The sequence below is a fragment of the Artibeus jamaicensis genome, unplaced genomic scaffold (genome assembly GCF_021234435.1).
Source record: "Artibeus jamaicensis isolate MK-2021 breed Jamaican fruit bat unplaced genomic scaffold, CSHL_Jam_final scaffold_1019, whole genome shotgun sequence".
Taxonomy (NCBI): domain Eukaryota; kingdom Metazoa; phylum Chordata; class Mammalia; order Chiroptera; family Phyllostomidae; genus Artibeus; species Artibeus jamaicensis.
The window spans coordinates 17,967,445-17,982,917 of NW_026522025.1; the positions used below are offsets into that span (position 1 = coordinate 17,967,445).

At 36.4% G+C, this 15,473-nt stretch overlaps 1 protein-coding gene across 1 annotated transcript in view; it reads left to right on the forward strand.

The window, feature by feature from the left end:
• Positions 1–15,473, forward strand: part of LRRC7 (leucine rich repeat containing 7) — a 491,093-nt gene that overhangs the window by 391,379 nt on the left and 84,241 nt on the right. The window contains exons 19-20 of the mRNA XM_037145320.2: positions 13,809–13,920; positions 14,135–14,315. Of these exons, the coding sequence (XP_037001215.1) occupies positions 13,809–13,920; positions 14,135–14,315 (293 nt within the window). The remainder of the gene's footprint in view (positions 1–13,808; positions 13,921–14,134; positions 14,316–15,473) is intronic.

The window sequence follows — 15,473 nt, forward strand, 5'->3', positions numbered from 1 at the left end:
GCTTGTTTCACATAACATAATATTTCCCAGTTTCATCCATGGTGTCACAAAAGGTAAAGCTCCTTCTTTCTTTCTGCTGTGTAGTATTCCTTTGTTTAAATAGACCACAATTCTTTGATGCACTCATTTACTGATGGGCAATTAGGCTGTTTCCAGCACTTGGGTATTGTAAATAGAGCTGCTATGAACATAGGGGTGTGTAAGTGCTTTTGAACTGGTGATTCAGGATTCTTATGGTATATTCCCAGCAGAGAAATCACTGGGCCAAAAGGCAGTTTCATTTCTAGTTTTTTGAGGAAATTCCATACTGTTTTCCACAATGTCTGCACCAGTCTGCATTCCCACCAACAGTGCACCAGGGTTCTCTTTTATCCACAGCCTCATCAGCACTTATTGTTTGTTGATTTTTTAATGATGGTCATTCTGACCAGTGTGAGGTGATACCTCATTGTGGTTTTAATTTGCTTCTCTCTGACAGCTAGTGATGTCGAGCATCTTTTAATATGTCTTCTCCTTGGAGAAGTGTCTATTCAGGTCTTTGGCCCATCTTTTAATTGGATTATTTGTCTTCCTAGTGTTTACATATTTTGGATATCAAATTCTTATCCAGTGTATCATGGACAAATGCGTTCTCCCATGTGGTCCACTCACTTTTCATTTTGATGGTTTCTTTAACTGTGCAGAATCTTTTATTTTGATGTAGTCCCATTTGTTTATTTTTTTCCTTTATTTCCCTTGCCCTAGGAGACATATTGGCAAAAATATTGTCACATGGGATATCTGAAATTTTACTGCCTATGTATTTCTCTAGGACTTCTATGGTATCATGACATATTTAAATCTTTTATCCAATTTTAGTTTATTCTGGTGTATGGTATAAGTTGGTGGTCTGGTTTCATTTTTTTGCATGTGCTAGTCTAGTTCTCCAGACATCATTTATTGAAGAGGCTATTTTTACATCATTGTATGCTCATGCCCCCTTTGTCAAATATTAATTGACCATGGAAACATTGTTTTATTTCTAGGACGTCTATTTTGTTCCATTGATCTATGTGTCTGTTCTTAAGCCAGTAGCAGATTGTTTTGATGGCACTGGCCTTGTAATATAGTTTGATATCCGGTATTGTGATCCCTTTTACTTTGTTCTTCTTTCTGAAGATTGCTGAGGCTATTTAGGGTCTCTTTTGGTTTCATATAAGTTTTTGAAATATTTGTTCTAGATCTGTGAAATATGCCATTGGTATTTTAATAGGAATTTTGTTGAATTTATAGATTGCTTTGGGTAGTAGAGACATTTTAATTATGTTAATTCTTTCAATACATGAGCACGGTACATGCTTTCATTCATTAGCATCTTCCTCATTTCCTTTCTTCAGTATTCTATAAGTTTCCTGAGTATAGGTCTTTTACCTCCTTGGTTAATTTTAATCCTAGGTACTTTATTTATCTGCTGCTGTAGCAAATGGGATATTTTTCCTAGTTCCTGTTTCTGATATTTTATTGTTGGTATAAAAAGATGCCTTCAATTTTCTAAGTATTGACTGTATCTCACTATTTTTCCAATTCATTATTAGGTCGAGTAGTTTTTTGGTGGAGACTATAAGGTTTTCTACGTTCACTATCATGTTGCCAGCAAATAATGACAGTTTTACTTCCTCCTTTCCAATCTGCATGCCTTTCATTTCTATTTCTTGTCTGATCACTGTGGCTAGAACTTCCAGTACTATGTTGAATAAGAGTGGTGAAAGTAGACAAACTTATCTTGTTCTAAACTTAGGGGGAAAGTTTTCAGTTTTTGCCCATTGAGTATAATGTTGGCTGTAGGTTCCAGGCACATTGCCCTTATTATGTTGAGGAATGCTCTCTCTATTCCCACCTTTCTGGGTGTTTTTATCATAAACGAGTGCTGGGTTTTATTAAATACTTATTCCGCATCTATTGATAGGATCATGTGATTTTTGTCTTTCATTTTGTTTATGTGGTGTATTACATTTATTTATTTGCAAATATTGCATCATCCTTGCATCCCTGGGATGAATCCCACTTTATTATAGTGTATGGCCTTTTTAATATATTGCTGAACCTGCATTGCCAATATTTTGTTGAAGATTTAAGGATCTGTGTTCACCAGAGACATTAGCCTGTGGTTTTCTTTTTTCGTTGTGTCTTTACAGTTTTGGAATTAGGATGATACTGTCCTCATAAAAAGTTTGGAAATCTTCCCTCTTAAGTTTTTGAGGATAGTTTGAGAAAGGTAGGAGTTAGTTCTTTTTGAAATGTTTGGTAAAACTCACCTGTGAAGCCATCCAGTCCAGGGCTTTTGTGAGCAGGGCATTTTTTGATTACCGCTTCAATTTCACTAGTTGTTACCAGTCTAGTCAGGCTTTCTGCTTCTTCTTGATTCAGTTTTAGAAGATTGTATGTTTCTGGAAATTTTTCCATTTTGCTTAGGTTGTCCAATTTCTTGGCATATAGTTGTTCATAGTAATTTCTTACAATCCTTTGTATTTCTGCAGTATCATTTATAACTTCTCTTTCATTTCTGATTTTACTTGTTTGGTTCCTCTGTCTTATTTTCTTGATGAATCTGGTTAAAGGACTGTCAATTTATCTTTTCAAAGTACCAGCTCCTGGATTTATTGATCCTTTGAATAGCTTTTTTTAGTCTCTATGACATTTAATTCTTCTCTGACCTTGATGATTTTCTTCCTTCTACTTGCTCTGGGCTTTGTTTGTTGTCGTTTTTTAGCTCTTGTAGACAGAGTTCAGTTGTTTATTTGAAATTTTTCTATCTTCTTTAAGCAGAACTCTATTGCTATGAACTTCCCTCTCAGGACTGCCTTCACTATGTCCCATAGGTTTTGGGTTGTTATATGTTCATTTTCATTTGTTTCCTGAAACTTTTTTATTTATTCCTTGATGTCATTGTTAATCCATTTATTATTTAATAACATGGTATTCAGTCTCCATGTATTTAAATGTGTTTAGGTTTTTTCCTTGAGGTTAATTTCCAGTTTCAATCCACAGTGGTTTGAGCACATGCTTAATATGATTTCAATTTTCTTGAATTTGTTGAAGCTTGTTTTGTGTGCTACATGGTTTGTCTTTGAAAATGTTCCATGTGCATTTGAAAAAAAATGAATATTTTGCTTCTTTGAGATGAAAGGTTCTATATATATCAGTGAAGTCCATTCAATCTAGAGTGTTGTGCAGTGCCACAATATCCTTGTTGATTCTTTGTTTGGAAGACCCATCTGTTGTTGGCAATGAGGTGTTAAAATCCCCAACAATGACTGTGTTGCTGTTGATATCTTTCTTTTTTAATTCTGTAGCTGTCAGATTCCCATTCAACTTATGATGGTTCTGAGCTATGGTTGTTCTATATTTTAGTTGTAATTTTGATGTGTTTGTGGGAGGAAGCGAGCCAAGTCTGCCTACACTGCTATCTTGACTAGAAGTGTATCTTTTGATATCTTTCTTGAAGTCCTCCGAGATTTTCCTTATATGTTTAGGTGCTCCTATGTTGGGTGCATATGTGTTTATAAGGGTTATATTCTCTTGTTGAACTAATCCTTTTAGTATTATGTGGTCACCTTCTTTTTCTCTTTTATGTCCTTTGTTTTGAAGTCCATTTTGTCTAATATAAGTATTGCTACCTGAACTTTTTTTTCCTGTCCATTTGGTTGGAATATTTTTTTCCATCCCTTAACTTTCAGCCTGTGTATATCTTCTGTTCTGAGGTGGGTCTCTTATAGACAGCATATATGTGAGTCATGTTTTCTTATCCATTCAGCTACCATATGTCTTCTGATTATAGCATTTAATCCATTTGCTTTTAAGGTTATTATTGATAGATGATTATTCATCGCCATTTTTTCTATACCTGTGTAACCTATTTTCTCTCTCTCTCTCTTTCTTTTTCTTCTTCTTCTCCTTCTCTTCCTCCTTCTTCTTTTCCTTCTTCTTTTCTTCCTTCTAGCAGTTCCACTAGCATCTCTTGCAATGCTGTGTTGGTTGAGATATACTCTTTTAGCTTTCTTTTGGCCTAGGAAACTCTTTATTTCACCTTCTGTTTAAATGGGAACCTTGCTGGAACCAGTAGTCTTGGTGCAGGCCCATGCTTTTCATTACTTGGAATATTTCATGTCAATTTATTCTAGCTTATAGTGTTTCTCTTGAGAAATCAGCCATCAGCCTTATTGGAGCTCCCTAGTATGTTACTGGCTGTGTCTCGCTTGCTTTCTTTAAAATGCTCTTTTTGTCTTTAAATTTTGCCATTTTAGTTAGTGTGTGTTATGGAGTGGGCCCCTTCTAATTCATCTTGATTGGGACCCTCTGTGCTTCCTGAACTTGTGTGACTTTTTCCATCACCAAGTTAGGGAATTTTTCTGTCACTATTTTTTCAAACACGTTTTCTACTGCTGACTTCTTTTCTTCTCCTTCTGGTATTCACATGATACAAATATTGTTATGTTTCATGTTGTCCTGAAGATCCCTTAAACTATCCTCATTTCTTTTGAGTCTTATATTTTGTTTTGTTTTATTACTCTGACTTGGTATTTTTTCCTACTTTTTCTTACAGATCACTGATTTGGTCTTCTGCTTAATCTAGCCTGATTTTAATTCTTTCTAGTGTATTCTTCATTTCAGATATTGCATTCTTCATTTATTCCTGGTTCTTAGTCACAGTTTCTGTGTTCTTTTTCATGCTACTGTAGTTCTCACTAAGTTCTTTATAGCTTTCATGAACTTCATTGTAATTCTCATTGAGTTCCTTGAACATCCTTAGAACCATCATTTTGAACTCTATATCTGATAGACTGCTTGCCTCAATTTCATTTAGCTCTTTTTCTAGGGATTTCTCCTTTCCTTTCAGTTGTGGGTTATTTCTTTGTCTCCCTATTTTAGGTAACATTTTTTGTTTCTGTGTTTTAGGTAGCTCTGCTTTGACTGCCTGTCTTCATGCAACGGGCTTCTATTGGACTCAGTAGTGCAGTCTCTTTAATCTCCTGACCTTTATGCTTAAAGATGCCCTTTATTCAGTTCATGTGGATTCTCTTCTTGTATTTGGGCTTTGATATTGATGGCTCATTGATTGGTGGGTCCTCCCCTTTGGCTGTCTGAGTAGGAGTCACAACCCCTACCACATCTTGTATGCTGTTGTGCAGGTGCTGGTTAATAAAGTAATACCACCTAGAAAGCCAAAACCACACAAGCAATATCAACTGCAAATAAGCAAAGATTAATAAAGGTTGAAAGAGATTAAGAATATCATAAGATAGAAAAAAGAATATGAAATGACTAAAGGAGAAAAAATGATTTTGAGAGAGAAGAGGGAGCAGAAATAATAAGAGTGGGGGATAGAAACAAGGTGAAGAAAGGGAGACAATAAAATTTAAATCATAAGTAAAAGAAGGAAGGATGATGGCAAAATGAAGAAAAGGGAAGAGTATAAATGAGGTTTGAAATAAAATTACAAATATTGTAAACCAATAGGAAAAAATTACAGAAAAACTACAATGAGGTCGATAATGAACTATGAGCAAAGATTAATAGAGGTAGAAAAAGAATAAGAATATTACAATGAAGAGAAAAGAGAACATGAGATGTCTACAGTAATGTTATTTGGGAGGATAGAGGGGAAAGAAATAATAAGATTAAGGAATAGAATCCAGGCTAAGAGTAAGGAAAAAATAAAATCCAAACTCAAATAAGGAAGTGAAGGAGGAAGGCAAAATGGAGTAAGACAGGGAGAGAGTAACCTATGACATTTGGAATAAAAAAAAATAGTGAACAAATTGAAGGGAAAAGAGCAATAACCACAATATCCATGCCAAACAAGCCATAATTTATAAAGGTGTAAAAAAATAAGAATATTATAAAAAAGAGAAAAAGAATGAGAGCTGACTAAAGGAAGGAAGAATGATTTTGAGAGGGTAGAGGGAGGAGAAATAGTAAGAGTAGGGAATAGGAACAAGGTGTAGAGAGGAAGTAAATAAAATTTACAATGAAAATAAGAAAGGTCAGGAAGGAGACAAGATGGAGTAAGACAAAGGAAGCATACAAAGTGACATTTGAAATAAAAATAAGATTAAAAATATGTAAAAATCTAAATAAAAAGAATAAAAAATAAAAGATAAAAATAGTGAGTTAGTTGGAATACATTTAAAGAAAATGAAGAAATGTTAAAGGACCACAGGAGAGTAAAAATAATGCAAATTCTGGAAAAGAATGAGGTGGAATTTATCTCAGCAGTTTCACATTTGCCTTCTGTCTTCTCTTTGGGGATCCACCTCTGGCTTTGTATCAGCTGAAGGTCCAGGGGTGGATCATCTAACTTCTGGCAGCACCGCATGTACCATTTTCACCTGCCTCTAGAGGGGCCTTCTATTGCAATCAGGATGACAAGCCCCCTGGTTCTCCCCCGGGAGGTGCTGTTCAATCTTCTGGGAAAACTGTAGTTGTGTGTTCCCCCGCCCCTGTGCCACCTATCTTGGTCCATCCTAGCTTGTTTCCAATAATGTATAGTTTCTGATTAACTAGCTGTCTGTTTCAAGGAAGGGGCTAATCTGTCTAAGAAGATCAGTTCTTTCCTGTTTGGTGCTGTTGGCAGCTCTGTGTGAGAGACAAGGCTAAGCAGAGCTCTGATTTCCCTTTGCTGCCCCAATTTGTGATCTCCCTATCTTGTGGGCCTCAGTGGAATAGGACCCTAGAAACTAGTGCATTTTGTTTTTCTGAGAGAAGTTCAAAATGAGTCTATTTGGAGTTTCTATTGCCTTCCTCCTGCAGATATGCACCCTGCAGGGGATTCTTGAGCCTGTCCTGCCAAGCTTCCCCATTGAATATGGTACCTGCAATTCTGCAGGAGGTCAGGGCTGGATACAACCTTCCCTTCCCAGAGGTTTGAATTCTGTTGGGGAAGGGGGGGGGGTGGCCTGGCTGTAAATAATCTGAAGCACTCAATTATTGCCCATCTAATTCCCAGCCCACTGCTCTCACAGTAGACGCAGTCCCAAACTCTCTGTTTTGCATAACCCCTGGCTTGCTAGCTGCACTGGGGTAGGGCCAGGAATCCCTTTACTGTGCAATTTTCTGCTCTCCCTGCCCAGCTGTATTCAGTGGGGGCAAACCACACATTCAGTCTTGTTCCTTTGTTGGCAGGGCAGCTGCACACAGAGTCCCTGCCCTGCACACTTCAGTTCCCCTTTTGAAAAGTCTCTCTGTGGCACACCCACTGCAGCACCAAGTCACTGTCTGGCTTTCCAAGCTTTCCCTCTCCAAAAAGCCAGAAGTCTCTCAGGGGTATGGCTGACCGCATCCTGCCTCCACCCAACTCAGGTACAGATTAGAGTCCCTCTCTCTCTCTCTGGCACTCTCCAAGTTGGCATTTGGCACTGCAGCTATGGACATGCTACTTGCTATGTGTGTGTATCCTGGATCTCCCTGACCTCCCACATCCTTCCGCATCACTCTTGGAAAGAGTTTATGGACTCCCTGCTCGGGACTGGGGTCCCTGCCCTAGGAGGGGAGGGAGCCACGAAGCTGCAATTTCTAACCAATCTCTGCTGCTACAGGCACCACACACAAGGTATTTCCCCTTGGACTTCTAAAGTTTCTTTACCACTCATTGTGAAGTGTCTTCTGTACTCCTCGTCTCAAAACTTCATATCAGCCAAGATTTCATTGATTGTTCATGTTATTTGTCAGAAAATCAGCGGAGAATCCTAGTTAGGGCAAAAGCAAGTGGCTGAGCTTCCACTATTTGACCACCATCTTCAAACCCCCACTTCAATACCTTTTCTCAAGTCGAGTTTCTAGATCAGTAATGTCCAACCTATGGCTTGTGGGCTGCATGTGGCCCAGGGTGGCTATGAATGCAGCCCAATACAAAATCATAAATTTACTTAAAATACTGTTTTTTGTGTGATTACCTGTTGCAATGTGTTTAATGTGTGGCCCAAGACAACCTTCTTCTTCCAGTGTGGCCTAGAGACACCAAAAGGTTGGAGACCCTGTCTAGATCTTTTCCCAACTTTTAGCAATCTAAGAACAAGGAGAGACTATAGCTCACAGTATCATCTTTTCTTTTGAAATCATCGTACCCAAATTATGGTGCTATACTCCATCTTTTCAGCTTCCAGATAACAAAAAAGATAATCAGGCATCTAACTAATCAGTGTATATTAAGCATTTTCATTATTTGTTTCTCCCTTGTATACCATTTTTGAGTGATTATTTAGTTCATACTGTCAAGAATTTGGAGGAGGGTATCACACATACATGGCATATTTATCTATGTGGTTAAATATGGAAATCCAAGGGGGAAAAAAACAAACTGAGGTAGGCAGAACCAGAGGCAGAAAACAGAAAAAAAGTAGATTACAAATATACAGCAGGAAAAAGGGAAATGCAGCAGGAAATAGGGAAAAGGAAAGGTCAACATTTATTGATCACTTTCTATTTACAAATGCTATGCCTAGAGTTTTAGCTATGCTAAACAGAGAATACAGCCGGTAAAGCCACATGAATAAGGAGGACAAGAAGATATGAACGTTATCTTCTGCTCTCATTGTTCTTTATGCATGCTTTGTGGGGTTTATGTTTGCTTTTTCTTCACTGTCTGACTGCATTCAAAATGCTATAACAGAAACCACAGGCTGGGTGGCTTATAAGCAAAGCACATTTATTTCTCACAGTACTGAGGCTGATAAGTCCAAGACCAAGACACCAGCAGGTGTAATGTCTGGTGAGGGCTTGCTTTCTGGTTCGAAGATGGCCATCTTCTCTCTGTGACTTCACATGAGGGAAGGAGCCAGGGAGCCTGCTATGGTCTCATTTATAAGAGTGCTGATCTCATTCATGAAGGCTCTACCTTTACTAATCACCTACTAAAGACCTCACTTCCAAATACCATCACATATATTTTCAAATGAATTTTGAGGGGATACACAAACTCAATCTGTAGCACCAGCTCTTTTCATGGCTAGAACGTCCTCATCTTTTCATTTTTAGCTCAACAATTATTACCTCAACAGAAATGCCTTCCTTGATCTGTAGGAACCTTTGAGCACCCTGCTTATTTGCATTAAATATAATTAAAACATTTAGGATTATTTTATTTATTAGCTTCAGACATGAAGGCAGGCACCATGTCTATCTTGTCCATTGCCTGCCCAAGGTCTAATCTAGCACAGTGCCTACTATAGAGTAAGGGCACAATAAATATCTGTTGAATAAGCGAATGACTGATATTGCCTAGTGTTGTAGCTCTGGTAACATGTCTGTCTTTTCACCCATAGGAAATTTATTGAGGGCAAAGGCAATTTTTCTGACTTTTTTTTGAGTCAGTGATTGGGTGTTGGCTACCATAACTGTCCAAATTGTATCACCTTTTTGTTGAATAGAACAAAAAGTTATATTTTATTGTTGTATTTTAACAACAATCTACTATTTGGCCAATAAAATAAAATCTTCTTAACTCTGATGATATAATACATCATATTATGTAATTAATACATTGATATAGGGTTATGAGTAAAGGTAAAAATATTACGATGGAGAGTATTGTGGAGTAAGAAAGGCAGGGGAGGAGGAGGTAAAGAAGAAAGGTGAATGGTACAGTGAATAAAGCCGTGACCTAAGTATAGGCTAGAGGTTCCTGGCTTCTTGGTATGCAGATGCCTTTAGTGATTTAATAATTTTGATTAAGGACCCTAGACCAAAAGAAATACCTGACAGTTCCATTTTTTAAGTAATTAGGTTCAAACAACATAGTATGTATCTATGCCCTACTTAGTGGTCATTGGAAAATAATGCATATAAATTAAAAGCAAACAGTATTTTTATTTCATTTTTAAATAATCAAAACTACATATTAAAGGAATGTGTGCACCTGCTGAATACCACCTACCTTCCCAAATCTTAGAATCAAATAGATACTGCCACTCTAATTTCTGTTTTACATTTATTTTCAGGGGGCACTTGTTTGATCACAGCAACCACCAAAAACTCAGCTTCACAAACATTATCATCAAAAGGAATGTGCAATCTCATGTTGAAACTGAGAGCTACCTGGATGGAGGTAGCAGTTCACACAGTATCTGAGTTATGTCAGTATTGTTTTGCTTCCTCAAATATTCAAAACGACCTATGTATCCCTGTGAATTAACAAGAGCACCATAGGTGTCTCAGAGCACAGTTTGAGAACAAGGGGTTCTTTGAAGTCTAGCAGACACTAAATCAAATATTGACTTTACCTTGTTTTCAACTGTGTGACCTTGACAAGTCACTGAAACCTTTCTCAGCCTTGATTTCTTTATCTTAATAATACAGATAATATTGTATGATTTCTCGATTTTTCATAACTTTGCACACAAGCATCTGTGTTGAGTTGAATTATAACTGCTTTTTTGTATTTGGAGAGAGTACAACTCTTGAACTTGAAACTTAAAAAAAATAGAGATAACAATAACACTCAAAGTTTTGTAGAAATGAAAACAAGTATTTACATACATACATAACAATCTTTTTTGACACAGAGGAAAGATATAGTAAGTGATGATCTCCTTCTCCATGAGAAAATGACATATTAATCTTGCTCCACCCTCTTTCCATCCTGCTGTGAGTCACTGCCTTGCATTACAGAAAACTCACTGGATACCTGTTTGCCATGTCACATTCCCAAAGATTCTGTACTTTTCCTCTGTTAGGAAACTCAGTCTAGTTGTTTTTTTTTTTTTTCCTGTAGAGGAACCATATCTTTCTCCTGTTAACAGAAAATAGCCAATTACCCTTGAAATGTCCTTAGAAACTTTTATTAATACCAGGCCTATTCTCTCAAAAGTTCACACACAAAAGTTTTTTTTCCCCTTGGGCTTCTTCCTTCAGCTCCCTTTCACACAGCAATAGCAGCCAAGGATTAGTTTGAATGGTACCTTCCATTCAAAAAAATAATTGTACCTTTTTGTTCCCCTCCACTTCTGTTTCCTCACCAGGAGGAAATAATGGGACCCCCATTAACCCATTAAATTCTATTTCCTACCAAGAACTTCACCCACATTTCCAACATGAACTTAATTCCTCTAGCCTCTCTGGAATTTATAGAGAAAAAGTTAATAATTTATGTTTTTCTGATGGACAGTTAACTTTGTTTTGTGAGGTGCGCTTGAGAAATGAGCCTTTCTTAGGGTATACAACATCTCATACACAGCAGCACACAGAAGATCGTCCTTCAAGTAAGACGGATCCCAGTTCAGTTCCTGGCTCTACCACTTTTGAGGGTTGTGACTTGAATTTACGATTTTACATCCTTGAGCCATCATTTTCTTATCTATAAAACAAAGGTGATAATAATAAATAACTTTAAAATTTTAAATAATAAAAACAATGTTATTTAAATGATTAACAGGGATAATATAAAATGTTTAGCATAGTAGCACAGTAGCAGACATGTAATAGTTTCTCTATAACTGATGCCCATCATCATCATTATCATTATAATCATTGTCATCATCATCATTTGTACATAAACTTGAGAGAGTCTAACTGGATCAGTAAAATCCATTATTCTTGTTTCGATAGTGTTATTCTCGTAGGTGATGGGCCATGCAGAGCTCCAGTCACAATTTTGGGGTACAAGTGTGAAAGTTTGATCCAAACATACCAGATAACTAGATTATTGAATGTCTAAGGCATAAGGAGAAAGATTAGTGAAACCCTTAATTATATTTACATCCCTGTGTTATACAACTATTTGGTTTGTTATTTTGATTAAAACAAAGTGCCTATACTTCAATACTAAGTGTCATAAGAATATTTTAATATTTTTTCAAAAAATAAGTTCTATTCATATCTGTAGAATATTGTACTAGACAGAAATTTGCACAATTTCTTATTATCAATTATCTTTATTTTATTGATAAGCTGAATACGGTATCGAGAGGTACGTTGACTTGCCCAAGGTAACCTGAATAATAAATAGTAAAACAGGAATGAAATAGAAATATGCCACCTTGTAACTGAAATTTTTTCGAAAGTCAACATATTTTATACCTTTCATGGTACCATTTAGCAAAAACTTGCATCTGCTTCTACTTACATATTTCTCCAAAGATCTGTAAACTTTTATTCTCTGTTCTGCTGACTTAAAACTTTATCATAAGCTTCTTATGCTAAACCTTTTAAATAATTTTTCAAAATCTACAGAAACACAGACTTTTCTCTTATCTCCATCAATCCCACTCGATTTCTTATCTCTCTTCAAATCAGACACTGCATTTTAAGTTTCTCACCTTCTCACAGCTGAGTTCACCAGGAAACACACAATGTAAGGGGAGCTCCTTGGACTGGAGCCCAGTAGAGCGATGCCTCCATACTGGACCTCTGTCTGTCTGTGCGAACCCAGGCCTTTCTGAGTCTCAGGATCCACTGCTAGGAAATGAAATGGTTGGACTAGATGGTCATTTAGTCTTCTACTACTGAAATATTCTTTAAAAACAAAAAAAGTATGAGATATACCCAGGTTTTTCATAGGCAAACATTCCTATATAAACCTAACCAAAAACAACCCAAAAAATTGAACTTAAGCCAAGAGTTAAAAAAATGGATGTTTCTCAGCAATACCCAAAGACCTACCTAAGCCTATCACTATGGGGACCTCAGTCCCCCATTTATAGCAACAGCTTCTATCTGATCATAATTAATAGATTAGTTATCAGGCAGGACCTATTTCATTTTTCATATTTTTGTCCTCAAGTATTTTCTTTCTCTGATTTAGTAAAATATGTCAAAATGTGTTACATTAATGTTCTAAACTAACAAGTACTAATAAATTTAAAAATACTGAAAATTCTTTTTTGAATTCAAATTAATCTAAAGATTAAGGGACAAAATACGTAAAGATAAAAGATAACCGCTGCACATGAATCTCCATCAGTACATACATAGACAAGCCATTTTTATATCTAGAAAAAAGTGAGAATTTTATATCTAGAAAACAAAAGTTATATTTTTGCCTTCCCTAATGCTCTACCACTACTGGCTACCTGGAAATAATACTTTAAATTATAAAAGTTTAAAATGTATGGGTTTTTTACATGTTAATTTGTCATGATCAAGTTCTATTCTTATGCTGTAGCTCAATTCATTCAATGAATTTAGAATAAAGACTTAGCAGGCTAGACCAATCACAAGAACACTAAAAATGTTACGAAGAAAGCATAATACAATGAAAGAAATGGAGTCACTTGGGAAACAGCAGTAATTAAAAGGGAGATTGGTGGTCAAAGCAGGACTTATAGAACCCAGTTTTGCATTAATATGGCTAAGGATTTTAAAAATCCAATTAATCAGTGATATACTTTCTTTATAGAACTCTCAAGAGAGCTCCCCACTTAGAACTTCTGCATGTGCTTATATTATATATATGGATGTATCATATTACTGATATATGCCTTATCATAATTCAGTCTTGTGTTATTATGATTTATATCTCATCTCTCCAACTAGAGTGTAAATTCCCAGAGGCATGGGTGATTATTTTGTCTGCCTTTGCAAACTCTACAGTTCTTTGCACAGGGTCAGGCATTTAAACAGCATTCAACAAGTGTCTGATGAACAAAGGTAATCATTTAAATTAGAAAAAAATTAGGGCTTACCTCAGAGACATATATGATTCACTTCTCCCAATGTCCAGTGGTTAAAATTTTAGAGCCCCATCTTTAAATCTGAACCAAATAAAGATATTCCCATCTTGGTTAACCATTGTTTAAATGTTTACTTTCCTTGTTCTATATTATTATATCTCTCAGGATTCTTTTGTTCATCCAGCTAATGAAATGAGGATTGGGGAGCTTCACCCTTCATTAGCTGAGACCCCTCTGTACCCACCCAAACTTGTTCTGCTAGGGAAGGACAAAAAAGGTAACATTGTAAACCTGACGTGGAAAATGTGCCCCAAATGCATGTGCATGATGAATCACCAGTTGTCAATTACGATAGACTATAGTCTATGCAAATGTTTTACAATTATGTATTTCTAACATCAACCAATATGCTATATTTTTCATACTTACTTTTCGGTGTCTATAATTGTTAGTGTTCAGAGCATTATAATATTTTCCCCTTTACATTTCAGAATCAACTGATGAGTCTGAAGTTGACAAAACTCACTGTCTGAATAACAGTGTTTCCTCAGGCACTTACTCAGACTACTCGCCTTCCCAGGCTTCCTCAGGATCCTCTAACACCCGGGTTAAAGTGGGGTCCTTGCAGACAACAGCTAAAGATGCAGTACACAATTCTTTGTGGGGTAACAGGTATGTTTAGAATTCCCTCTTTTCTGTTCCCAAATGCTTATTTTCGGCAACCTTTAAAAGTGAGTTTGTCTTAACTTTGGAATTGTATCAGCATATGAGTGACATAGAAGACAGAAGGGGCAGGTAAGCCAATGTAGTTCCCTGGGGTTTCCAAGAGCACTTGAATCCAATTTTATAAAACAAAACCATTGTTTAAGGGAGCGATGGTAGGAAATTAACAGGTTGAGATTGTAGGACAAGAAAATTTTTATTTATTTTTAAATATATTTTATTGATTATGCCATTACAGTTGTCCCATTCCCCCCCCCCCCTTATTCTTCTCTACCCTGCACACCCCCTCCCATTTGCATCCCCCTCTTTTGGTTCATGTCCATGGGTCATACATATAAGTTCTTTGGCTTCTACATTTCCTGTACTATTCTTAACCTCCCCCTATCTGTTTTCTACCTACCACTTATGCTGCTTATTCTCTGCACCCTTTCCCCCTCTCTTCCCATCCCACTCCCCCACTGATAACCCTCCATGTGATCTCCTTTTCTGTGGTTCCATTTCTGTTCTAGTTGTTTGCTTAGTTTGGTTTTGGTTGGTTTTTTTAGGTTTCGCTGTTAATAGGTGTGAGTTTGTTGTCATTGTATATTCATATTTTTTATCTTCTTTTTCTTAGATAAGTTCCTTTAACATTTCATATAATAAGGGCTGGTGATGATGAACTCCTTTAACTTGATCTTATCTGGGAAATACTATATCTGCCCTTCTATTATAAATTAAAGCTTTGCTGGATAGAGTCATCTTGGATATAGGTCCTTGTTTTTCATGACTTTAATACTTCTTTCTAGCCCCTGGACAAGAAAAATTTTTAAATCCAAAATTGTTTTCCCAATACTTACATATGCATGTAGGCTTTTCACCTTTCAAAATGATGTTACGGATTAAAGTAAAATGCACGTAAAGCCCTCAAATTCCTAGTACAAAGTAAATATTCAGTAAACTTTTTATCAGTATCATTATCATCATTTTATTAGCACCTGGAAAAGTTAGAATATAACTAAAAGTATTTAATCTTTCCGAAGTGGATCCTACTCTATAATATTTTCATTTTACAGGTGAAAAAACAAAAGCCACAGACCACAGTAAAGTGACTCAGTGAAGTAGTATTTG